General features: G+C 41.3%; 1 protein-coding gene across 2 annotated transcripts in view; it reads right to left on the bottom strand.

Moving 5' to 3' along the window:
- The window catches only part of mfsd1 (major facilitator superfamily domain containing 1), a 61200-nt gene that overhangs the window by 5790 nt on the left and 30557 nt on the right, over positions 1-24853 (bottom strand). For both annotated transcript variants that reach the window (XR_005462927.1, XM_038816948.1), the window contains exons 8-15: positions 22537-22635; positions 17986-18097; positions 13789-13845; positions 10431-10587; positions 9262-9359; positions 7427-7539; positions 5390-5437; positions 5238-5298 (exon numbers count right to left, since the gene is read on the bottom strand). Coding sequence is in view for 1 of the 2 variants with exons in the window: in XM_038816948.1 (XP_038672876.1) it covers positions 5238-5298; positions 5390-5437; positions 7427-7539; positions 9262-9359; positions 10431-10587; positions 13789-13845; positions 17986-18097; positions 22537-22635 (745 nt within the window). In the remaining variant the exon portion in view is untranslated. The remainder of the gene's footprint in view (positions 1-5237; positions 5299-5389; positions 5438-7426; positions 7540-9261; positions 9360-10430; positions 10588-13788; positions 13846-17985; positions 18098-22536; positions 22636-24853) is intronic.

The following is a 24853-nucleotide window of genomic DNA, read 5'->3' as shown; positions in this document are numbered from 1 at the left end:
CCACAGCACTAGTCTGCATCCCAAACAAAATAGGACAAAACTACAGAAAAGGAAGTTGGGAAAGTAACAATAAAGGATAGATGTCAGATAAAGTCTATATGTTAGGATAGTTCCATTCCTACTGCTAATGACTGGACTATATAAACAAACTTTCAGATGTGGGTATGATAAAATAGTTTTAAGGAGACTTCGCTTGAAGAGGACTGGATTTCCTATTGCCAATTTATTAGAAAAACTATTGTCCACAATTACTTCTATTAGATAGCCAGGAATTATAGTAAAAAATAAAGTAACGGTGCTTGAATAATAATCTGTGCACAACAAGCACGCCCAGATTCAGGTGAAACATGGGTGATTGTGTGGAAACCTTTGTCCTGCAGAGTCTCAAACATACTTTCCAAACAATTATGCAAATATTTGGCCAGTTCGTTATAGGAAAACAAAATAATTGTAACCTCTGGTAGAAAAATGGAATAAAAATTGTAAAAAAAATTAAAACTTATATTTTCCAATCATTTTATTTGAAGCAATTCCATAATTTTACTATACAGATATCTTGTGTTTCCTATTTTGCAAACCTAAACTATTTGGCTGGAAAAGTCTACGATTAGCTATAACTCTAAATTTTTGTGCAGTTCAGCAACTTCAGGATTGCAGCACCTTAATGTTAATTATCTCAGTCATTAATATAACTCTACAACTCAAGTTTCTTCAATCTTTGCAAAGGTTGGCCCAATGATGGAACACAAGGCATCTTAACATATTATGTTTCTAAACAGTCTTACAGGTAATCAACTGCAGACATATCTGGGCAGCTGACAACGATTAGGATTTTTTAAAAATTGAAGCACGTTAGTATATTGAACTGTTAAACAGAAATAGACCATTACAATCAAGCAGTACATAAACTTCACCAATCAGAATCAAGCAATTGCTTCAGGCCTCAAAAGAAAAAGAAATTACCTCTGAACTAGATTTTGATCAATCATAACTTTTCCAATTCCTTTGAAAGAGGTTAGTTTTTGTTCACTAAAGTCATTGGAATCAGATGCAGAAAAAGAGGAACTTCAGAAAACGCTGGACAAGCAGCAGGAAAAATAGCCTCTTTCATAAAAAGCATCGAGTGTGCAAAGCAATTGAAACAGGATAAGATCATTTGCAAGCCGTTCCTCAGTGGGTGACGTACAGTAAATATGCAAATTATGCCTTTGTCAAAACAGGTAAACTTGGTGAGTGATATAGATCATTGGTACTTAGTGAGACAGCACATCAGGAGCTCCAACAGGCCAATCCAGATTTGGTTTGTGCTTGAAGGTCACCATTCGTCCTACCTGCCAATTCCTCCAACTAACCTTTGGGCTGGGCTGGGTGGTTGTACAAAGAGAATTAGAGCTCAATTCATCAGACTACTCATAACCTCCTCTCAGTAACTGGCATTGACAGAGTCAAAGAGCAGAGTGCCCTGCAGCAGTTGATCAATCAGACTGGGAGACTTAAAGCAGGAGGGAGAATATGGAAACCTCAGTAATCACATCTTGAAACTATGATGTGGAGATGCCGGCATTGGACTGGGGTGAGCACAGTAAGAAGTCTTGCAACACCAGGTTAAAGTCCAACAGGTCTGTTTCAAACACCGAAGCACCGAGCACCGAAAGCTAGTGTTTGAAACAAACCTGTTGGACTTTAACCTGGTGTTGTAAGACTTCTTACTATCTAGAAACTAAGCTGCTCATGGATAGAAGTTTCATTACTTTTTGTTTTGAAACTTAAAATGTCTAGCCATGCATACACCATCATTGCTTTAAGAGCTAGAACTACAGCTTTCCTTTACTGTAGACCATTGGTGCATGCCAGCACTGCAGGAAGTAAATATTATAAGCTGCAGATGGTTAGCCTGTGGTTCAGAGTAACACCAACAGCACTGGTTTGATTCCCATTCTGACTGAGGTAGGCTTGGGCCTCCTCTCCTAGAATCTGAGAGTGTAAAGCAATAGCAACCCACCACTGACCAAAACTGCCAAGAAAATGGCTCACGGTAATCCATTTGTAGACAATGAGCCAAGGGCCCAGTATTGGGCAAAGCAAATAAATGAAGCTATTCAAGAGCAGCATCTGGGAGAGTAAAGCAGCAAAACCCAATATAAAAGATTCACAGTTCATAGTAAAAACCTTCAAGGTATGGTAGAATTTGGATTTCTGGTACAAATTAGAGCTTGAAGCTTTTATATTACATCCCGTCTGGCGTAGGTAATAGATTCATTCAATTCAATAAAAACATAGATGACTAGGTCACGTTTAAATATACTTAACCATATGCTTAAAGCACAATGGATTGCTATTTAAACTTTTAAGCAGGATAGTTTAGACAGAACAGTTATCTTCAAGCAAAAAGCTTAAACAATTTGACAATTGTCAGGTTGAGCTACACACAAGAGCAAAGAAAAGTAAGCAAAGTGAATACTGTTTTTACAATAAACATTTGATATCGAAATTGGGATTTTCAAACAGGTGGCGTTTTACTGTTTTATAATATCAAAGCGTTGAGCAATTTCGCTCGAAAGAAAATACAGGAAAGTTTTTTTCAGCATCAGTGAATTCATAGCTGTGAAATTTGCTGCTTAAATCGATTGCACAGAAATAAGCCGAAGGATATGTGCAATAAAAGTAGTGACAAAACATTAGTCAATTTTGGAACGTATCAAATGAAAAACAAATCTTCTCGTTGCAACTGTATTGTATACTGCAAAATCTTTCAATGCTGCTACCACATTACGTTCAATGCTATAATACTGGATTGAATCCCATCAAGGTCATTAAAAAAACCGAAAAACATGGAGAGTTAAAACTGACATTTTACCCGAGTCAACAGTTTTAGTCAAACATGATATTCTTCGCTACAAAAATATTGAAACATTTTATCACATACAATTTTCCAACAATACTATACGGCAAGAAGAGGAGCTACTCTGAATAACTGGCTTAACGACAGACACCGTTCTATTAGAATAGAATAGAATCCCTAAAGTGCAGAAGGAAGCCATTCGGCCCATCGAGTCTGCACCGGCCCTTGAAGAGAGCACCCTACTTAAGTCGTTGCCCCAACCCTATCCCTGTAACCCAGTCACCCCACCTAACCTTTTGGATACTAAGGGGCAATTTAGCATGGCTAAACCACCTATCTTTGGACTGTGGGAGGAAACCCACACAGACACAGGAAGAAGGTGCAAACTCCACACAGACAGTCACCTGAGGTCAGATTTGAAGCCGCATCCGTGGAGCCATGAGGCAGCAGTGCTAACCACTGTGCCAGCAACCATGCTGACCAACCAGCAGAAGATACAATTCAGCGGGTGCACGCTGTCATTCTGCTAAGATGGAGCCAGTCACCTTACTGTGATGCTTTATCTTTACCAGGCAAGACATGAGTAGCTGACAGAAGTGAGAGTCAAATTGCCAACTTCAGTGGGTTTCTAGGACCTTGCCGTTTTCAGTAATTTCTCAAGCCTTATACAATCCAATAGTTCAGCTACATAGAATGGAATACTGTATGACTCTGTATTCAGAAAGTAAGCGGTTTAAATAACCGTTCCAAAAAAAAACATGCACTGCCCTAAATAGTGTAGAAGGAATCATTAATCGAAATGCAGAATACAATGGATGCTGGAAATCTGAAATAAAAACAGAAAGTGCTGGAAATACTCAGCACATCAAGCAACGTGGAGAGAGAAACAAGTTAATGTCTCAGATCCGTGATCTTTTATATGCTAAGTATTTCAATTATTTTCTGTTTTTACTTCTCAGATATTATTAGTTGTCTCTTAATTTTTAGGATATCCTTTTATAATAATAATTTTTATTGTCACAAGTAGGCTTACATTAACACTGCAGTGAAGATATTGTGAAAATCCCCTAGTCATCACACTCCGGTGCCTGTTCGGGTACGCTGAGGGAGAATTCAGAATGCCCAAATTACCCAACAGCACATCTTTGGGGACTTGTGGCAGGAAACCGTAGCACCTGGAGGAAACCCACGCAAACACAGGGAGAAGTTGCAGACTCCGCACAGACTGTGACTCAGCCGGGAATCGAAGCTGATATCCTCGCGCTGTGAAGCAACAGTGCTAGCCACTGTGCTACAGTGCTGTCCATGGGCTTACCGAAATTGAGGGGATTCTGTGGTCTATATGGTAGACTGGCTGTACATGAGAGAATTCAGAGTTTCCAATCCACTGACCTACACCTGAGATTGCTACATTGACATGTAAAAGATGCCAGGGAGTCCAAAATGGAGCTATGTATTAACAGTTAACTAGAACAGGGGTATCAAAGTTCTCAATCACCTAATGTTTCTTGGTGACTCTACTTGTATTAGCTTGTTTTTATGTGAATATTGACAAATAATGCATTAAAATAACAGATAAGGCATTTTTTTCCCACCCATATCCTTTGTTGGTCTCTAAATATGTATTAATTTTTTAAATATAAATTTAGAGTACCCAATTTATTTATTTTTTCCAATTAAGGGGCAATTTAGCGTGGCCAATCCACCTACCCTGCACATCTTTGGGTTGTCGGGGGCGAAACCCACGCAAACACAGGGACAATGTGCAAACTCCACACGGACAGTGACCTAGAGCCGGAATCGAACCTGGGACCTTGGCGCAGTGAGGCAGCAGGGCTAACCACTACGCCACCGTGCTGCCCCAAAATATTTATTAAATTTAATGGATTTTTAAAACCATATGCACAAAAGGTGTGTTCCACATCCAATCTTTTTCATCAGTGATAATGTAAGCCTGCTTGTGACAATAAAGATTATTATTTTCTCCCTAGATATCACAGCATTTGCTACAGCTACAGGAGATACATTGAAACTGGGAAATGCCCACACTAGAAGCTTTGTCGAATGCCAGTTCTTAAACACAGTAGAGATTACTGAAAGTTTGGGCTATTGAGACATTAATATCTGTCTGCAATGATTTATTTTTCTCACCCCCCCCCTCTCAACAAAAAGGTGATTTGCTCACAGAATTCACATATCCAAATGTTTTAAATATAAGTAGTCAGTAAAAAGCGGACTTATCTCTCAAAACAGTTAATTGCACATTAATCTTTGAAACTTAACCACATTTTTCAATTACTGGCAGTGTTAACCAAATTTTTAGTCTCCCATTCTTACACACTCATTGATCTAAGTTTTAAAACCTCGGCCGCTTCAACCAAATAAGAGTACTCACTCTTCTGCAGCAACAGCTTGCCGTTTTAAACGATTCCCTGCGGTCACATTGAGGTCACCTTCTAAAACGTTTAAAACAAAGATCATTACGAATAATTTTGGAGGCACTTTGTAAGCGTGATGTAAAGAAAAATGTCATTGCTTTGTTCATACCTGACAACAGATCCACAAAGTAGAGCGCTACAACAGCTATAAATGCCACTGGAAGATAAAAAGAAAAACTGATAAATATGCAACATTGAACTGAAAAAAAAACCAAGAAGGTACATGCAAACCTAGTCTCAGAATTAAAGCTTTTTGAGTATCGCTGAGAAAGAACATGTTGAAGCTTTACATTTTGCACTCAGGACATTCGCAAGAACACCAAATGTAAAAGGAACAACAATTTATATTTCATGCGAAGAGTGCCATCTTATATTAATCTTCTAATAGATGCCTGCTAAAATTTCTCTATGATTTGGAGAACCTATCCGAAGACATTGGAATTTATATTTCTGGCCTTGGTAAGGATAAAAACCAGCTGCAAAGCATGAACACTAACATTATAAATTTTGATTGTATGAGAAAGCACTTTGATATAATTTTAGAAGAGAATACATTTGAAAGAAACAAGTTAAAGACACCACCACAGAATGGCATTTTAAGGAAACAATGATCTTGGTTAAAATACTACGGGCCTCTGTGGAGGAACACCTCCTCACCAGGAGAGGTAACGACATTCAATTTAGGGTAATGCAACCCATCACATTCCTGGTCACAGAATACTTTTCTATTGTTTTGTAACAAAATTATGTTCCACCAATTAACCACCATTATTCAGGGTGTTTGTGCTGGTGGTAGAGAGAGAAAGTTGAAATATCATTCACTAAACGTCAACAGTACCAGCCATCCAAATTACTACTCATTCCACCATATATAGATGACACACCAGAACTCAAAAAGATAGAATAATGTCGCAATAAAAGTACTACCTAGTTCTATTTTATTGAAAACTTGTTCAAAACGGAATCAAACTAATCCCAAGTACTTATAATTGTTATACCCAAGGCAGTTTTTCTAAATGGCAAAATAAACCAAAATTCACCTTTAATCAGACCAGTTATGATGTTTTGGAACTTGAATTATTTTGGAGAAAACTGGAGGGGTGGAGAGGTCATGTAACAGATTCTGAAGTCTGCCCGACAACAAGGTTGGCTGGCTGGCTTGGTTGTTGAATATTAAAAGTGGCGGGGGAGGGCCTCAGGTTGTTTTCTGGGAATAAGGTGCAAGATAGTCACACCTGAACACAATGACCTAAGCGACTGTGCTAAGAGTGGACAGTCATTTCGTTACAGATGTTAGAGTGTCAGCATTTGTAAACGGTACACTTTAAACTGTTTACTTAACAGAGATAATTTGGGGTCTAGAGGATAGCTAATTAGCATTTCTACCTGGATACAAGGCCAGATATCCCTGAAACTCTCAGACACAATCTGTCTACAAGAACCTAAGGGAGAGAGCAGAGAGAAATAGAGTCAGCAAGTCTCTATTATTCACCATACAGAATGCAGACAGGATTCTCCACTCGGGTTAAAGAAACCAATTTTGAAAGGGTTCAAATTATGGTAGAAGATTTGCCTAGTCTTGGCTAGAGAGATGAATCTGCGCTGTGAACGACTGTTCTGGGATTAAGAGGTATCCAGGTGGGAAAGGAAAAAAAGTCAACTTGAATTGTTTCCGGAGAAGTGACCACTTAATGAACTTATATAGTCAGTCATTTTAGAAGTCAATGGGAAATCTTCCTCTAGTTTAGAATATGTTGCTTATGAAAATAGTGTTTCAATGTTGCTTTTAGTTTGTTAGTGAATGCCTTGACTTGAAATATTGTGTGATTCTGTCAGTGGAAGCTCAATTTCTTTTTAAAATTATCAGTCTCCTTGGCAATGTAACACAAGGTCCCATTTTCACACCATCTACTTTTTTTAAGTACGCTTTGATAACAGTTCTATATTGTTAATTAACATTCAATATCTTAAGGATTGAGGACTAACGTAGCACCAATATTTCCTTTCAAGTCATAAATCTTGATATTTTAGTATTTATGCTGGTCAGACTGGCCCATCTAAAGTTGAAATATAATTCACTAAACGTCAACAGTACCAGCCATCCAAATGGTCACAGAAAAACTAGTGCTGAAAATACAATACTTACCACAAAGGCAAGCACAGAAAAATACCTCGAGAAGTAGATATCCTTTGGAATCCAATATATAACCTGCAGCAATTGAAATCACTGCAAGACCCAAATTTTGTATGGACTGCATGCTGAAATGACATGTCTAAGCATTAAAATGGGAAAAAAATACAAGCTTACAAACTGTTGAATTCTGCAAAGAAAAACATAATCTGAAATATTTTTAAAGTAGTTCAACATTCAGTGCCTCAAGACTGTGAAACAGGAGGGTGCTCAACATGGAACATTCAAGAAGAGTGATGAAGAAAAGATGCAATGGCTTTAACAAATCTTAAGTGTAGTCACAATGATAATAAAGGAAATGTAGCAGCCAATTTGCTAACACCAAGGTCCTAAGAGAATGTTTTTGTGATGTTAATGCTTCATTAAATCTAATGACCTGTTTATACTACACAAATTCATTTTACACCACTGCAACCTTAAGAGTACAATAAGCAGACAACACAAATACTAAATGTTGAAATGAATTAAGAAAATCTTCTTCATGCACATTCTAGGCAAAGACTTGTCCAGTTGTGGAACAGGATACATGATCAGTTTACAATCTATAATAAAATGAGGATTTTCCTAAAATTGTGTCAACGCATCATGTGACAAGTTGGCCTTAAGCCAAAGATCCCATGTGAGCCAATATGGAGGAATCTCATTTTGAGATTATAAAAAGCTTGCAGTGGAAACGTTAAAAAAATTCTTAAAGGCTGAACTTCAGGTACTCTATCCTTATTCAGGTCCATCCAGTGCACATGCGAATGCAATCTTGTCGGTTAAGTTTCCCACTCATGTTCCTCAGGACCATCTGTCTAATCTTCTTAAAACTGTGTTTGAGATTTCAACTATTCTAAATCACCATATTGAGAAATCAATTATTGGACAGGTTATTTTCAATCTAGCTCTCTGCAAAGAGAAAATGTTAATTAATAACTTTCTGGTAAAGACCCCTCTCTGGAAGAGTGGCCACCATAGTACAGAATTTTCTATTGAATCTTAAAGTAATTTCATTGCATCCAAAACAAAGGTCTTAAATGTGAACAAAGCAATTTACGCAGTTTGATGAACTTTGCAATTTGCAAAAAGCTTGTATTCTTGTAATGTCCCCTGGTCAAAGTGAAACCAACAACATTCTGGAAAGGCTGGTGCAACTGGCAGTGAGATCATTTCTGAGAAGTGATCTGGTAACTGGCGGTTGCTATGGAAAAGAAAGCAAAGGCACAAAAAAAATACAAATAGAAGCCAATTGGGGATATCAGGTTTCAGCCTGCTGGCACAATTCACAATAACTCCTGGTAACTCCCAAGCAGAGTCAACAGATTCATGAAGGGAAATCATGATCGCTCAAACTTTTTTTTGAGGTGTAACTTGTAAGACAGGTAAGGGGGAACCTGTGGATGGAGTGTGGATTTTGAAAACATTTCCAATAAACTGTCACAAAACAGGTCATTACACAAAATTAGGACTCATGTGATTCAACAGTTAGGCCCCCTTCCTGTAGTTATCAGCACATATTTGGGTGTTCTGTGCATCAACAGTTCACCTGTACTGCAAACAGGTGGAAAACAAATAGAGGTTAATTTTTACAGCTGTGAAGTTGCAAAGCCTCATTTGAGGACAGATTGCATTAACGACTTGACCTCAGCTCCACTAAGATGACAGACCACAGATACTACTTTTACAAACATCAAGTACACTTTGATATTTTCCTTCCAACCATGGCATCCAAACTCTTTGCTGCCAGCTTACTTTAATCTACAAATATCTACAGCCATATTGAAGTGATTTGGATTGTTATTACTTACAAGCCATAAGCTGTTCCCAGCTGGTGTTCAGGAACAACAAAGGCCACCATTGGCCACAATGCGCAGGCAAGCAAAGAATAGGATAGTCCCATTAGACACTGAAATAAAAAAAACACTTAAAAATCTGTACCTGAAAGCAAAGCCTTTTTTTAAAAACTGGCCTCAAAATGAATAAAGCTAGTGGAAATGTTCTAGTCTGCAGAAGTGAGACAGCGGACGTATTGTGACGCAGTGGGTAGCATCCCTGCCTCTGAGCCTGAAATTCCAGGTTCAAGTCCCACCCCAGGACTTGATAGCCAAGGAAGGAGCATTCATAACGTGGTCAACAGGTTGGAAATCAACCTGTGAAATCCTTCCACCTCGCCAATGGCAGGTGGGAGAGACTCTTGTTCCGCCATTCTTGATGCGGAGTGGTGTCCCTCAAGGTATAAGCCTCTAAGCAACAGGCCAGAGATGTGTTCCAGGAAAAGCTTCGCTAAGGGAAAAGATGTACGTCTGTCTTGTGCACCACTACGTGTGGGAAGAAAAACAAAAATGTGTGATTTTTCAAACCTTTGGCCAATGAGAATGACAACCACAGAAAATAGGTTAAGGTTCTACTTACTGGAGAAAAGTATCCTGCACAGATTTACCTACAAAATCTGAAATAAAAATCTGAAGCTTTAAGGTCTTCATTCTATTTCAACTGCAGTAGATTCCTCATTTCCACAGCACTTTGCTATTTTGCAGTTATAATCACAACTTTAGAGCCTTGAAGCATCAAAACAATTGAATCAGATTTCTTATTGAAAAGTGGCAAGGGTGGGGGATGGGGAGAAAAGTGCTAAATTCTGTAAAGCATTTCTATTAGGCTTGACACAAAAATGATTTGGGTAGGAATGAACGAATACACTAATACTTTGGGAATCGGGTCGGAAACCAGCTTAGACAGATGAATTATATCTATTCACAACCAACTTTGATTTTATGTTTAACAAGCGTGAGTAATGAACCTAGCTGCTACTGAATGATAGTTGAAGTCATAGTGTGTTTGTTTGTGGTTGATTCCAAATTATTCTCTTTTAACCTCTGTCCGTCTCTCCTCCCCTCTTATTAAAACATGTGAAGGGAATAAAAATCTTCAGGACAAGACACAATTAAAGTTTCCTTAACCTATTGAGTTGTGTTACCATGGCAATCCAAGGGTTCCAGAACGTGAATGCCAACATCATGTGAGAAGCCAATGTGATCAGTACAGCAAACATCACCCAAAATATATTCTTTCCTACTTTATCCACCAGAAGTCCCAGAACAGGTGAAGCTGGAGCAGAGAGAATGTACACAATGCTAAAAAAGAAAAACAACCATAAATTTTAATTCCCAGGGACCCATTCAAGGAACTGCACAACAAAATTAAGTTTCAGCACATTTACCATAACAAACTAACTAAAAGCAAAATTGCCTAAATATTATTTTGTAAATTATACTTTAAACTGCAGGAAAAAAATCCCTTGTTAATGCTTTAATGCAACCAAAAATCTTCCTCCGCTGTTATACTTCACTCTACCTCTTAAGCACTCTATTCTCCTGGAGCCCGCCCAAAGTGATTCTCATCTCCCAGGGGCTTCCTTCCTTTATTTTTTCAGCTAGATAACTTCTAATTCCCCAAACTGGCTTTCTTAGTGACAGTCACCTTGAAGATCCCTCCCTGTAGTCAAAGCTAAATGAAGCTTCCAGGCTTGTTTAAAGCCTCAAATTATTATTTTTTCATTCCAAGCACAAGCTCCCTCTTGTATCTTTGCATGGTGAACCATAGAGACTTGCTGTCTTTATCTCTCTGCGATTCTTGCAGATGGACCCCATTTATGAGGTTCAGAGACATATCAGGAAAATTCACAATCTGCTCATCCAAGGGCTTCCTACACTCTTCACTTCCGCCCTCCCTCAAAGCCTATCGCCATGGCAACATGAATCACATAGCCAGGTAGAAATGCTAATTAACTATCCTCTGGAGTCTCAACTTTCTTAATCTAATTTGGAATTAAACGGACAGATTGAAGTGCAATTGTTAATAAAATCTGCCAATCTTAATACTTCTCTGGCTGAGGCCAACCATCTAACTATCGTCAACTTAGCTGTTCATGTCATTGTTTACAGGCATGAATATCTTGCACCTTCTTCCCAGCAAAACAACCTGGTTTCCCCTTTCAGAGTAACCAATGTGACCAGCACACCACACACAACCCAAAATGCATTGTTTCCTACTGTATTCACCAGAAATCCCAGAACATGAGAGCCTGGAGCAAAGGTGATGGACGCAATATACAACAGATAGTGTACGGAAAGTCTCAAATATAGTGAAGCTGAGAGCTGGACCACAGTTGACCTTGGGCAAGAAAAATTACAAACTAAAGTAAATGATGTTGATGAGTTTGGTTTCTAGATTCTTAATATCATGCTTCCAAGTTCGAAAACAGAAAATGCTGGAAATTTACAGCAGGTCTGACAACATCTGTGGAGAGAGAAACAGCTAAAATTTCAAGTCTAGATGTCTCTTTGTCAGAGCTAGAGAGGATTGGAAATAGAATGAGGTTTATACTGTTGCAGAGGGGAGTGGGGGGGGCGGAGTCTGGTAGGACATTATTCAAAACAAAGCTTTGTAGGGCTGGATAGAGGGTCTACAATAGGTGGAGGCTGGGGAATAGATTGACAGATGTCATAGACAAAGGGAATGTGAATGGTGGTCATCATGGTAAGAAGGGTCTAATAATGACAAATTCAGAGATCAGGATATGTTAATAGCACAACAAACGTAAGCTTTGTGTCAAAGGACAACCTGGGACAAGACACAGATGGCCCTAGTGAGGTGGGATGGGAGGAGGACAGTGGTAAGAGAAAACCAGTATGAAAGGCTGGGATGGAAAAATGAATCAATAGAAGAAGTGAAAATAAACTGACAACTAAAAATGGGGTGAAGGTGGAGGAGGGAGTTCATAGCCTGAAGTTGTTGACTTGATGTTAAGTCTGGAAGACTGCAATGTGCCTAACTGGAGATGTGTTATTCCTTCAGTTTGCGTTGGGCTTCACTGGAATACTGCAGCAGGCCAAGGGTGCACATGTGGACATGAGACCAAGATGGCGTGTGGAAATGGCAAATGACAGCAAGGTCTGGGTCATGCTTGTGGACGACCCAGCATCCAGACCTTCCTAATGCTTGCCATTTTAACTGACCATTCTGCTCTCAGGTCCCCATGTCTGTCCTTGGCCTGCAGCAATGTCCCAGAGAAGCCGAAGCAAAATGGAGGAACATCACCTCATCTTCCGATTAGGCATTTAATGTCTTCCGGACTTAGCAGGCAGTTCAACAACCTTAGACTGAACTCTCTCTCTCGCTCTTTCACCTTTACCCCATTCTCATTTCTATCAATTTATTTTCATTTCTTCCATCCTGCGTTCCATCTTGGTTTTTCCTTACCACCATCCCTCCCTACCCTGTTCCAGGTTGTCCTTCGACACACTGCTTACTTTTGTTCTGCCATGAACACATTCTGGTCTCAATCTGCCACTATCAGCACCCATCATAGCCTCAATCACCATTTACATTCTGCTTGTCCTTTGTCCACGACATCGTCAATTTCTCCCCAGCCTCCAACTCTCGCTGACTCTCTATCCAGCCCACTGCCTCAGCCACCCCCCCCCCTCCCCCCCAGTCTAAATCTCATCGCGTTTTCCAGTTCTCTCTAGCTCCGACAGACATCCAGACTCCAAATGTTAGCTCTGTTCTCTCCCCACGGATAATGCCAGACCTGAGAGTTTCCAGCATTTTCTGTGTTTCTTTCATATTCCAACATCCGCAGTTGGTTGCTTTTATCTCAATATTTCCAAGGATTCTCTCTCATTTTCTGTGCCCCCCGTCCACGTGCTTACTGAAGGATGATGATAGCGGAATGTAGGGTAACCCAACTGACCAGAATGCATCACCAACAAACGGTCAAAATATTCTGATTATTCCAGTGAGGAAAATAATCATATTTAAAATACGCCTCGAAAAAGAGAATCTTAATTCATGCGTATTAATCTTTTAAGAAAGAAAGCAGGCACAACTTGCTGAAAAAAAAGTGGTTTAAAAATCCAAGCCAAATAAACAGAACGCAACAAAAAAATTAGGATTTTCTAATTCAAGTGCAAGAATGGCGTTTACAATTATTGCTTTAAGTTTTTTTTTTAAACGAGACACCAAACCTTTGAAGTGCTTCGTCCATTATTAACTTTCAACAGCTCGAGAATAGATTGTTTTCTTGTGTGTTGTGTGTGTGTGTGTGTGTGTGTGTGTGTGTGTGTGGGGGGGGGGGGGGGGGGGGGGGGAGACCCATGCACACACGGGGAGAATGTGCAAACTCACATGGCCAGTGACCCAGGGCCGAAATCAAACCTGGGTCCTGGGCGCCGCAAGGCAGCAGTGTTAACCACTGAGGCACCATGCCGCCCTAATATTGGACAGTAATTCAAGATTAATCAGGTCCACTTACTTGGCCATAAATTAATTACCTGTTGATTAAACTGGCTTGTTTCAGAGAAAAGTTGAATTTTTCAATGAAGAATACTCTGTATAAATACAAAAAAAGCACTTGGTCAAACACACACATTTAAGAAGTATAGACACGCTGTGGATGTATGGAAACTGAAATCTAATAGATACTAAGTTTTATACCGATTGGCCAGCAGTTTAATGCAGAGTTCCAATTTTACTTTGGAGTGGGCGACAAGGAGGAGAAAGTGGAGAGAAGAAAATAACACAAATCTATAGAGCTGGCTGACAAGAGTAACACTGGGCTTGCCTTATGGACACAGAGTAGAAACTCTGCCCAAAAAGGTTTTATATCAGAACAAAGAGTTTATTTTTAAAATTACTAACATTCTCTACAGATACTACAGCACAGATCACTCTTCAAAGAGAGAGTATGAAAGACAGTGGGAGATAGAGATGGAGGGGATTTGAAGGAAAAACCTTGCCCGAAGGAAGACGACCCAAAAACACTCAATCCTGATACAAATCTTTGAAGTGGCACTCAGACCAAGTGATTAATCTACCAATTTTGGATAAGTACCTGACTTGAGTTTTAGGATGCCATTCAAACAGATGTAGAAGGAAAATGAAGTCAAGGAGGTTGGTTTAGAAAGATTGTAAGCAACTTGTATTCATTGTACTTTTAATATCTTTACATCTTAAATAGTCAGTTAGATTAAAGTGTTATGAAAGTAGTTCCGAATATTCATGTTCTTTGATTTTGATGTATTAAAATTGATTGAGTGAACCTTGTGGCTTCAATCTTTCAGTAAATAGCTGAGGTTTTGAATTCTTAAACAACTAAAGACAATACTATTCTCCAGAGATCTTAACATAGCTACTATAAAAGAGCAGTCGTCTCAGGAATTCAAACATCACCTTTTGACATTTAACAATTGGTTAACTAAACGCTGCTTCCCTGAAATGCTCTGATTGACATGGAACTGATCCCAGCATAGTGTGTTCAACAAACCATCCAGAAAATTCTGGTTCATTTTCCTTTGCTGGTTAATCCTTAATGCCCTTAGCATGTTTTGCTAGGTTTGCTGGTTTCAATGTGTTCACGGCCCATTAAATAGAAGGCGATTTGTTGAAGGCGTTTGCTTTCCGGAGTACTCAACTAAAAGGGCTTTGATCTCTTCAATAATCAGATTTCTGTTGCACAGCAGTTCCACTCTTTTAGCATGGGTTTTGGGACAATCCAGTTCTCCTGTTTTATCAATAATTGTACTACAAAAGTGAGCTGGCCTTTTATACTGAAAAATTATTTTGTGGTACAACTCATGTTGCAACAAGAATCCGATTATAGTTGCACATTTTCAGCCTTGTGGTTGTAAACAGTTGAAATTCCACCCAAGCTCAACCCGTAGATTCCAACTTTTCATCTGGCACTTGCAAAGTTATAGAAGTTACAGTGCAGGAGGCCATTCGGCCCATCGAGTCTGCACCGGCTCTTGGAAAGAGCACCTACCCAAGGTCAACACCTCCACCCTATCCCCATAACCCAGTAATCCCACCCAACACTAAGGGCAATTTTGGACACTTTCCACAATGCTACCGTGCTGCCCAAAGTTGTGTCAAAAGTCCAATTTGACTTTTGAAATATTTTTTCTCAGGGTGTGGCCGTCACCTTCTACGCTAGAATGTATTGTCCATTCCTAATTGCCTCGAGTTAGTGGTGGTGAGCTTCCTTCTTGCACCTCTGTAACCTGTGTGGTGTAGGTATACCCACAGTACTGTTAGGGAGGTAGTTCTAGAATTCAGACCCAGCAGCAGTGAAGGGACAGCGAAGTTTCCAAGTCAGGATGGTGGGGTAACTTGAAGAGGAACTTCCAGTTGGTGGTGTAACCATGTGTTTGTTGCCTTTGCCCTTCTAGATGGTAGAATCCGAGGGTTTAGAAGGTGCTGTCTAAGGAGGCTTGGCGAGTTCCTGCAGCCAACCTTGTAGATGGTACACACTGTTATCACTGTGCATTGGTGGTGGAGGCAGCGAGTGATTGTAGGTGGAGTGCCAATCAAGTGGGTTGCTTGTCCTGAATGGTGTCATGCTTGAGTGTTGATGGAGCTGCACACATTCAGGCAAGTGAAGAGTATTCTATTACATTCCTGACTTGTTCCTTGTAGATTGTGTCGAGTATTTGGTGCAGCATTCCTCGCCTCTTACCTGCTCTTGTAGCCACAGTATTTACATGGCTGGTACAGGTCAGCTTCTAGTCAATGGCGACCCCCAGAATGTTAATACTGGGGATTCTGTGATTGTAATGCTATTGAGTGTCAAGGGATTATGGTTAAATAATCTCTTGTGAGAGATGATCATTGCTTGGTACTCATGTGGCGCAAATGTTACTTGTCACTTGTCAGCCCAAGCCTAGATATTGTTGCATTTGGACTTGAATTCCTTCAGTATGAGTGTCGCAAATGGTTTTGCACATTGTGCAGTCATCAGCAAACATCCCCACTTCTGACCATATGATGAAGGAAAAGTAACTGATTAAGATGATTGGGCCAAGGACAGTGATATTGTTTGACGAAGGGATATTGCTCTCATTTTCTACAAACTTTTCCTTTCATTTACCTCTAAATTAACTGGTTATTCATCGGATTTCTGTTTGCAGAAATAGACCATGCACAAAGTAGTTGCTTCCTCTCACCACACAACAGAAACAGATCTTGAAAGGAATTTGTGCACAATGTACTGATGGTTTTGAGAGAAATGTCAAAACTATGAACCGGATCATTCTTAAAATAAAGGTGTGTTAACATTGCAAGTCTCATTAATATGAAGATCAACCAGCAAATTCAGGGGATTATGAGGTGTAGAAAAGTGCAAATTTCCAGAACTTTCTGGTTGTTTTATGGTGCTTCACTATTTACTTTAAATGAACATCATCTCACCTTAACCACCCTGTTATCTTTAAGCCCTTGCTGGAAATGCACATTAATTGTCCATTAAACTCACCACAGAAAGTTGAATCTAATAATTAATAGCACATGCAACTTTTTAAGTGTGCTGAATGTTAATGCAACATCAATCAATGCCTCTGGTTCAGAATCTGAGCTACTTATTCTGATGTCTCATTCCTCCATGTGGTAAATTCTAAGATATGAAAGCCACATCTTATTTTCCCCTTCCTATTTTCTTTCTCCTCTGAATCTGATCTTTCTTTCCCTCTCCATTTCTCTTTGCCTGCCTGATTTTACTCTTAATTTGCATCCTTCACAGTAACTTGTATGCTGCTTTCTTAATCTTTAAAGCTAATTTGATAAGGAGTTATACCACTGCTTCCACCATTCACCAAAGGCCCAGATGCCCTGTTGTCCTCATCATACCAATTTTATCTTGTACTCAAAGTTATGATACAAAAGATCTTTGAGCTGAAGGATGCAAAAAAAGTCACGTATGCACGTCAGATATCCACTCCAGCAATATACGTTCCAAAATAATATATTTTCTTTCTGCTGAGTACCATCATCTTGTGACATGGCTTACCTTTGGGACTGATATTTTGAGCTCTTCTCTTTCCTAGCCATTACAATGATAGCCATTTAAAGGCATCTTTCCTCTTCCTGTTGAACCTAACTGAAGGCTTATTTTAAATCCTGTACACCAGGAAACCACTTCGGTGATGGTTTTTAAACAAAATTGGCACTTGGTCTCCCTGAAAGGTCACCATTCTTATAATCATCAGTCAGTATTACCTACTTCTTTAATTTTGTTTATTTATTCTTTAAATGAAGAATGAAGAAAACATAAATAATTTATTCTTTTAAGAGTTCAAGGCCGGATAACTTCTTAGTGTAGTTAAAACTACCCTATGTCCACTGAAAATTATTCATCCTTCTTTTTATTATTGAATTTATCTCATTGGAGATCTTGCAGCTCCAATTCAGCAAATCTGCAATATGTTTTCTCTCCCTCCAGAGCTATTTACCAAGTCGGCATGCAAGTTACTACAAATTATGTCAAGGCATTATGATCCTTCAAGTTTATGTTTTCAAACTTGGTTAAAGATTTGCTATGCATCTACCTCACAAACATCAATGTTATGTACAACAGGTTCTGATTTACCTGTACTTAGTCTGCCCAATGTCAGGTTAACAGCATCAAATTAATCCAATTGCTAAAAAACCCCTAAACATAGATTACTCTAAAGGTTGAAAAAATAAAATGCACTCACTTGCCAAGTCCAATAAATGGGAAAATAGCCACATAATAAAAAACACAAATAAGGAACATCATCCAGAGGGATAATGGGAAATCTTTCACATCTTTCAGTTTAACAACTTCACCTAGAAAGATTTAAAAAAATACAATGTTAAAAAGCAATTTATCATGTCATTTTTTAAAGCAACGCTGTTAACTTGCTGTAAATCGGTTGAAAGCTCACACACTTGTGATTGTAAATGGAACAAAATGACAAAGTTGTTGAAAAGAAGCCAATTTTCTAAGACTACCTACATTGGGTCAGGTAGCTCAGTTGGCTGGACGACTGGTTCGCGATGCGGAGCGGCGCCAACAGCGCAGGACTACACCCATGACTGTGTGACAACATTTAACTGCAACTCAATCTATAAGTTTGCAGAAGATATGACCGCGGTGGGCCACATCTCAAACAACAACGAATCAGACTACAGGAGGGAGATAAATCACTTGGTTGCAGAAAACAACGTCTCTCTAAATGTTGGAAAGATCAAGGAACTGATCATCGACTTCAAGAAGCGTAGCACGACACACACTCCTGTCTCTATCAATGGCTCCAAAGTGGAGATGGTTGATAGCTTTAAGTTCCTGGGCGTCACCATCACCAACAGTTTGTCCTGGTCCACTCACAATGATGCAACAGTCAAGAAAGCCCAACAACGTCTCTACATCCTACGGAAGCTAAAGAAATTTGCCATATCTGCATCGACTCTCACAAACTTCTACAGATGTGCGATAGAGAGCATCCTATCCGGCTGCATCACATCCTCGTATGGCAACTGCTCAGTCCAAGAGCGCAAGAAACTGCAGACTGTGGTGAACTCAGCCCAACGCATCACACAAACTTGCCACCCCACATTGATTCTGTATATACCTCTCACTGCCTCAGGAAGGCAGATAGCATCATCAGAGACCCCTCACACTCAGGCATTTCCTTCTTACAGACCCTTCCACCAGGCAGAAGGTACCCGAAGTCTGAAGACACACACATCCAGACATAGGAACAGCTTCTTCCCCACAGCTACAAGACTCAACAACTCCCCCTCGGACTGATCTGTTCCCTATAAGAATACTAGTCAGGGCGCCCTGCACTACACTTGCTCATGTATTTGCTTTGTTTGGCCCCTTGTTCCACACTACAACCAATCACTGTTTTGTCAATGTACCATTTACATAAGAACATAAGAACTAGGAGCAGGAGTAGGCCATCTGGCCCCTCGAGCCTGCTCCGCCAGTCAACGAGATCATGGCTGATCTTTTGTGGACTCAGCTCCACTTTCCGGCCCGAACGCCATAACCCTTAATCCCTTTATTCTTCAAAAAACTATCTATCTTTACCTTAAAACCATGTAATGAAGGAGCCTCAACTGCTTCACTGGGCAAGGAATTCCATAGATTCACAACCCTTTGGGTGAAGAAGTTCCTCCTAAACTCAGTCCTAAATCTACTTCCCCTTATTTTGAGGTTTATGTCCCCTAGTTCTGCTTTCACCCGCCAGTGGAAACAACCTGCCCGCATCTATCCTATCTATTCCCTTCATAATTTTAAATGTTTCTATAAGATCCCCCATCATCCTTCTAAATTCCAACGAATACATCCCCAGTCTACTCAACCTCTCCTCATAATCCAACCCCTTCAGCTCTGGGATTAACCTAGTGAATCTCCTCCGCACACCCTCAGGTGCCAGTATGTCCTTTCTCAAGTAAGGAGACCAAAACTGAACACAATACTCCAGGTGTGGCCTCACTAACACCTTATACAATTGCAACATAACCTCCCTAGTCTTAAACTCCATCCCTCTAGCAATGAAGGACAAAATTCCATTTGCCTTCTTAATCACCTGTTGCACCTGTAAACCAACTTTCTGTGACTCATGCACTAACACACCCAGGTCTCTCTGCACAGCGGCATGCTTTAATATTTTATCGTTTAAATAATACTCCCGTTTGCTGTTATTCTTACCAAAATGGATAACCTCACATTTGTCAACATTGTATTCCATCTGCCAAACCCTAGCCCATTCACTTAACCTATCCAAATCCCTCTGCAGACTTCCAGTATCCTCTGCACTTTTCGCTTTACCACTCATCTTAGTGTCATCTGCAAACTTGGACACATTGCCCTTGGTCCCCAACACCAAATCATCTATGTAAATTGTGAACAATTGTGGGCCCAACACGGATCCCTGAGGGACACCACTAGCTACTGATTGCCAACCAGAGAAACACCCATTAATCCCCACTCTTTGCTTTCTATGTCAATGTTCCCTGTTGATTATTCTTGTCTCTACTATGTACATACTATATACGTTCCTCGGCCGCAGAAAAATACTTTTCACTGTACTTCGGCACATGTGACAATAAATCAATCAAAATCAAAGGTTCGATCCCATACCAGCTGAGGTTATCCATAAAGGTCTGCTTTTTGAACCTTGCCCCTCATCTGTACAAAATGTTCCATGGGCCACAGCACTGTGCGCAGTTCTGGTCGCCACATTATTGGAGTGACATGGTTGCACTAAAGAGTGCAGAAGCGATTCACCAGACGCTGCCGGGGCTGGAGCGTTTCAACTAAGAGGGATTGGTTTAGCTGGGGTTGTTTTCCTTAGAGCCGAGAAGGCAGAGGAGGAAAAGTGATCGAGGTGTACAATATGAGACACATTGATAGGGTAGATAGGAAGCTTTTCCTCCTAGTTGAGGTGCCAATAACCTGGTAGCAAATAGGGGCAATTATAGAGAGGATCTGAGGAAACGCCCAGTGCGCTCTGGGAATCTGGAACTCATTGCCTGAAAGGATGGTAACATTTAAGAAGCATTTAAATGAGCACTTGAAATGCCATAGCAAACAAGGCTACGGACCAAATCCTGGAAAATGGGATTAGAATAGATAAGTGCTTGATGGCTGGTGCAGACTTGATGGGCCAAAGGGCCTCGTTTTGTGCTGAAAAACTATGACTCAATTTACATGATAAAAAATTTACAACATCAAACCTAGCAATGATAATTTTCCACCCTGGGATAGAGTACTTCAGGGATTTGTTTGTGGGAGGAAAGTTTGCCCGGGGAAACTTGAGGAGACATAGCAGTTGCCCAACAGAAACCGGTTCAGGTGAGGGACTTTGTCAGAAAAGAGGTGCCATCCTTTCCAGAGCAGCCACTCTGGTGCTGCAAGAAAAATTGTTCTCTGAGGATGACATCGGAGAGGGGAGAGTGGAGGATATACAATGAGAGCTGATGGATAGGGTGGGCCTTCCTGTGGAGGTCAGACACAAGTGGGAGGAAGAGTTGAGGGCTGGAGTGTGGAGGGAAGCCCTGTGGAGGGTGAATGCTTCCTTGTCGTGCGCGAGGTTAAGCCTCATCCGATTCAAGGTGGTGCACAGAGCCCACATGCTAGTTTTGAGGATGAGCCGGTTCTTTTCAGGGATGGAGGATAGGTGTGGACTGCGTGCGGGGAGGCCTCCGAATCATGTGCATATGTTTTGGGATTGTTGGAGGTTGAGGGGGTTCTGGATGGGGTTGTCGGAAGTAATGTCCAAAATCCAGGCGTAGGGGCAGCTCAGAGTCCAGAGGTGGTGATATTCTGAGTGTCGGAAGATGTAGGAGTTCAGGTGGAGAGAGAGGACGTTACCTGACCTTTGCCTCCCCGATAGCCCGGAAATGGATGCTGTGGCGTTGGCGGGACTCAGCTGCCAACGGCAAAGGTATGGTTGAGTGACCTGGCAGAATTTTGAACCTGAAAAAAGTCAAGTTCGCCATATGTGAAGTGGAAAAGGGGTTCACCCTGGGGTGGAAGTTGTTTATTGATTTCTTCAAAGTGAATTGAGGCATCAACTGGGTGGGGCGGGGGGGCGGTAAAGAGGAGGCGGGCTTGGAGGTGACAGGAATTTTGTACCAGTTGCCAAGGTTTGGCTTCTTTATTTTTGCATAAATGAAAATGCCTTCAATAACATTTTTTCCTCAAAAAAAAACCTCCCTCCCTGCAAAAACTTGCTAAATAAAATCTGCTACATAGCTCCTGGAGAGTACAACAGCATAACTTGATATGACACGAAATTATATGAGTCCCCAGGCATTAAAAAACTCCAGAAGCATTCTGCAGCAGAATTACATTGTATTCACACAGCATTAAGTATTGTTTGAAACATTTCCTGAATGCTTATTTGGAATATTAAGTTGCAAAGAACTCAGTGAACACTATTTAAATAGCTTAGCCAGGTTGTCGACACATCAAGTGCTCAAGGTTCTCAGTTTTGGTCAACAGCACAGGTGATACTGTCAAGTTCAGTCCTATTTTCAATCTTCTTGACTTTCAGAGTATTAATAACTGACAAGTTTTTTATTCTAAACAGTTAACATTTTAAAGAAAAGGCATTACTTCAACAAACACAGCAAGAAAATCAATTGATATTTGCAAAGTACTCAAAATAAATTATATTGATTACTGCTATTGCTGAACTTTAAAAATTCTCCAATTTCAATTCCATGTCTCAAAACAGCTGGAATGAGAAATAACCAAACTTTGAACTAACCCGTTTTTCCTTGATCTTTATTTAAAATCCTCTTGGCTCTTTTGTCCAAGTAAGCAATGGATAATGCACATAACAAGGAGAACACACATGTTGAGGCAGCTGTACAGAGAAAAGTTTAAAGAATTATTAAGAATATTAAACCACACATTTAAACACTCAGCAGGAACAAATGTAAAACATACTCTAAAGAGTTCAAGAAACGGGCTTCCAGTGGCAGCCATGGTGTGAGTGGTGGCACATTTGGTGGCTCCCGTTCGTGGTGCACATTTTGGACCTTTTACCCGGCTAACGGCGGAACTGAGTGATTGTAAAAGGTGCAGGAGGGGTGGAAGGAGAGTATCCCACCGCTGTATGGATTTGTGGATCAGAAGTGGTCAAAAAAGGAGGGAACAATTGTTGAAAGCTAGCGTGGAGCCTGCGACTCTGGGGAAGATGGCGGAGGGTCAAGGTCTGAGATTGCCAGCCCATGGTCAACGGACCAGCTAGTGAGCTTCTTCCACGAGAAGTTTGCCCAGCAAAGGAAAGAGAAGTTGGAGGCCCTGGCCAGGGTGGAGGATCCGATAAAGGCCAGGATCAACCGTATGGAGATGAGGTTAGAGGCCCAGGGGATTCAGAAGGTGGAGGAGGCAGTGAAGGAGGCAAGAGGAGCAGCTGTGGAGATGGGGTTGATGATAGATCAACCGAGGAGGCTACAGGAGAAGGTGGAGGACCTGGAGAACAGATCGCACAGGTAGAACATTAGGATTGTCGGTCTGCCGGAGGGCAGTGAGGGAGCGGACGCCGGTGCATATGTGGTGCAGACGTTCGAGAAACTACTGGGTGAAGGAGCGTTTGCTCGGCCCTTGGAGGTGGACCGGGTGCACAGGGCGCTTTTGAGGAAGACGCAAGGGAACGAGCCGCCGAGGGCGATGGAGGAGCAATTGCACCGGTTCCTGGATGAGGAATGGATTTTGAGGTGGGCCCTGTACTTGGGAAGGCAGCAAGCTGCGCATCTATCACGATCAACTGGGTACAACTGAGGACAAGCTTCAATAAGGTAAAGTCAGCCCTCTTCAAGAAGTGGATGAAGTTCGGCATGTTACACCCAGTGATTTGTGGGTAACGTACGAAGGCCAGGAACACTGCTTTGGGTCGCCAGAGGAGGCGATGGAATTTGTTAGAGATAATGGACTGGAAGGAGAAGGAAGACACTGAACTCTGGAGATGTTCTTATTTTGTATTTTGGTATTTTGGTTTTCTTCTGGTTTGTATGAACGACTTTTACACTGTATTTGGGACCGTTGCTCTGTTTTGGGTTTGTTTCATTCTTGGTGGGGAATGGTGGGTTGCTCTTTTCTTTGTGTTAGGTGGGGATTGCAAAGTTTGCACTGGGAGGATGGTTGAGCGGGAGATAGGGGACTCAATGGGGGTAGGATGCTAGGTGCCATGAGTGAGGGCACCAGGCTAGCTGGGCGAGCTAGCTCATGGAAGCGCAGTGGGAGGTGAGCAGATGGCAAGTGTGGTGATGGGGGTTGGAATTGTTATTTTGTCATGGGTTGGGGGTGGGGAGAGGGTGGGGTGCAGAAGTCTGTTGACAAGGAAGCGGTTGTTGAAGGGTGACATGGCAAGGGTCGATGACGGTGGGCGCCCAAGGGCGGGCCTGAGGTGGTGCGGGATGCTTGCTGGAGGCTGGCCCGGGAAGGACTATGGTTGATTGGGGGGGGGGGGGGGGGGGGGGGGTTGTGAGAGGGCTGAATGGACCAGTCAAGAGTGTCCGTGTCTTCGCACATTTGAAAAGCTTAAAGATTGATGTGGCAATGATACAGGAGGCCCACCTGAGGGTAGTGGATCAAACTAGGCTGAGGAAGGGGTTGGTAGGGCAGGTATTCCATTCAGGGCTAGATACTAAAACAAGGGGAGTGGCGATTCTGATTAATAATAAGCGGGCAGCATTCGAAGTGGGAAGCATAGTGGCGGACTCGGGGAGAAGATACGTTATGGTGAGCGGGAAGTTGGAGTGGTGCTGGTAAACATTTATGCACCGAGCTGGACGATGTACACAAGGCATGTATTGGGGAAGATCCCTGATCTGGACTCACATCGGCTGATTATGGGGGTGCCTTTAATACGGTTATAGATCCACGGCTGGATCAGTCGAGTTCGAGGACAGAGAGGGTGTCCGCGGCTGTGAAGGTACTAAAGGAGTTTATGGAACAGATGGGGAAGGTAGATTCATGGAGGTTTGGGTGGCTGAGAGATAAAGAGTACTAATTTTTTCCCCATGTCTACAAAGTGTATTCCCAAATTGGCTTTTTCATTACGTGGAGAGACACGGGAC

Source organism: Scyliorhinus canicula, chromosome 13 (genome assembly GCF_902713615.1).
Source record: "Scyliorhinus canicula chromosome 13, sScyCan1.1, whole genome shotgun sequence".
Classification (NCBI taxonomy): Eukaryota; Metazoa; Chordata; class Chondrichthyes; order Carcharhiniformes; family Scyliorhinidae; genus Scyliorhinus; species Scyliorhinus canicula.
The sequence above is the reverse complement of the archived record's forward strand: the minus strand, read 5'-3'. Positions and strand labels throughout refer to the sequence as shown.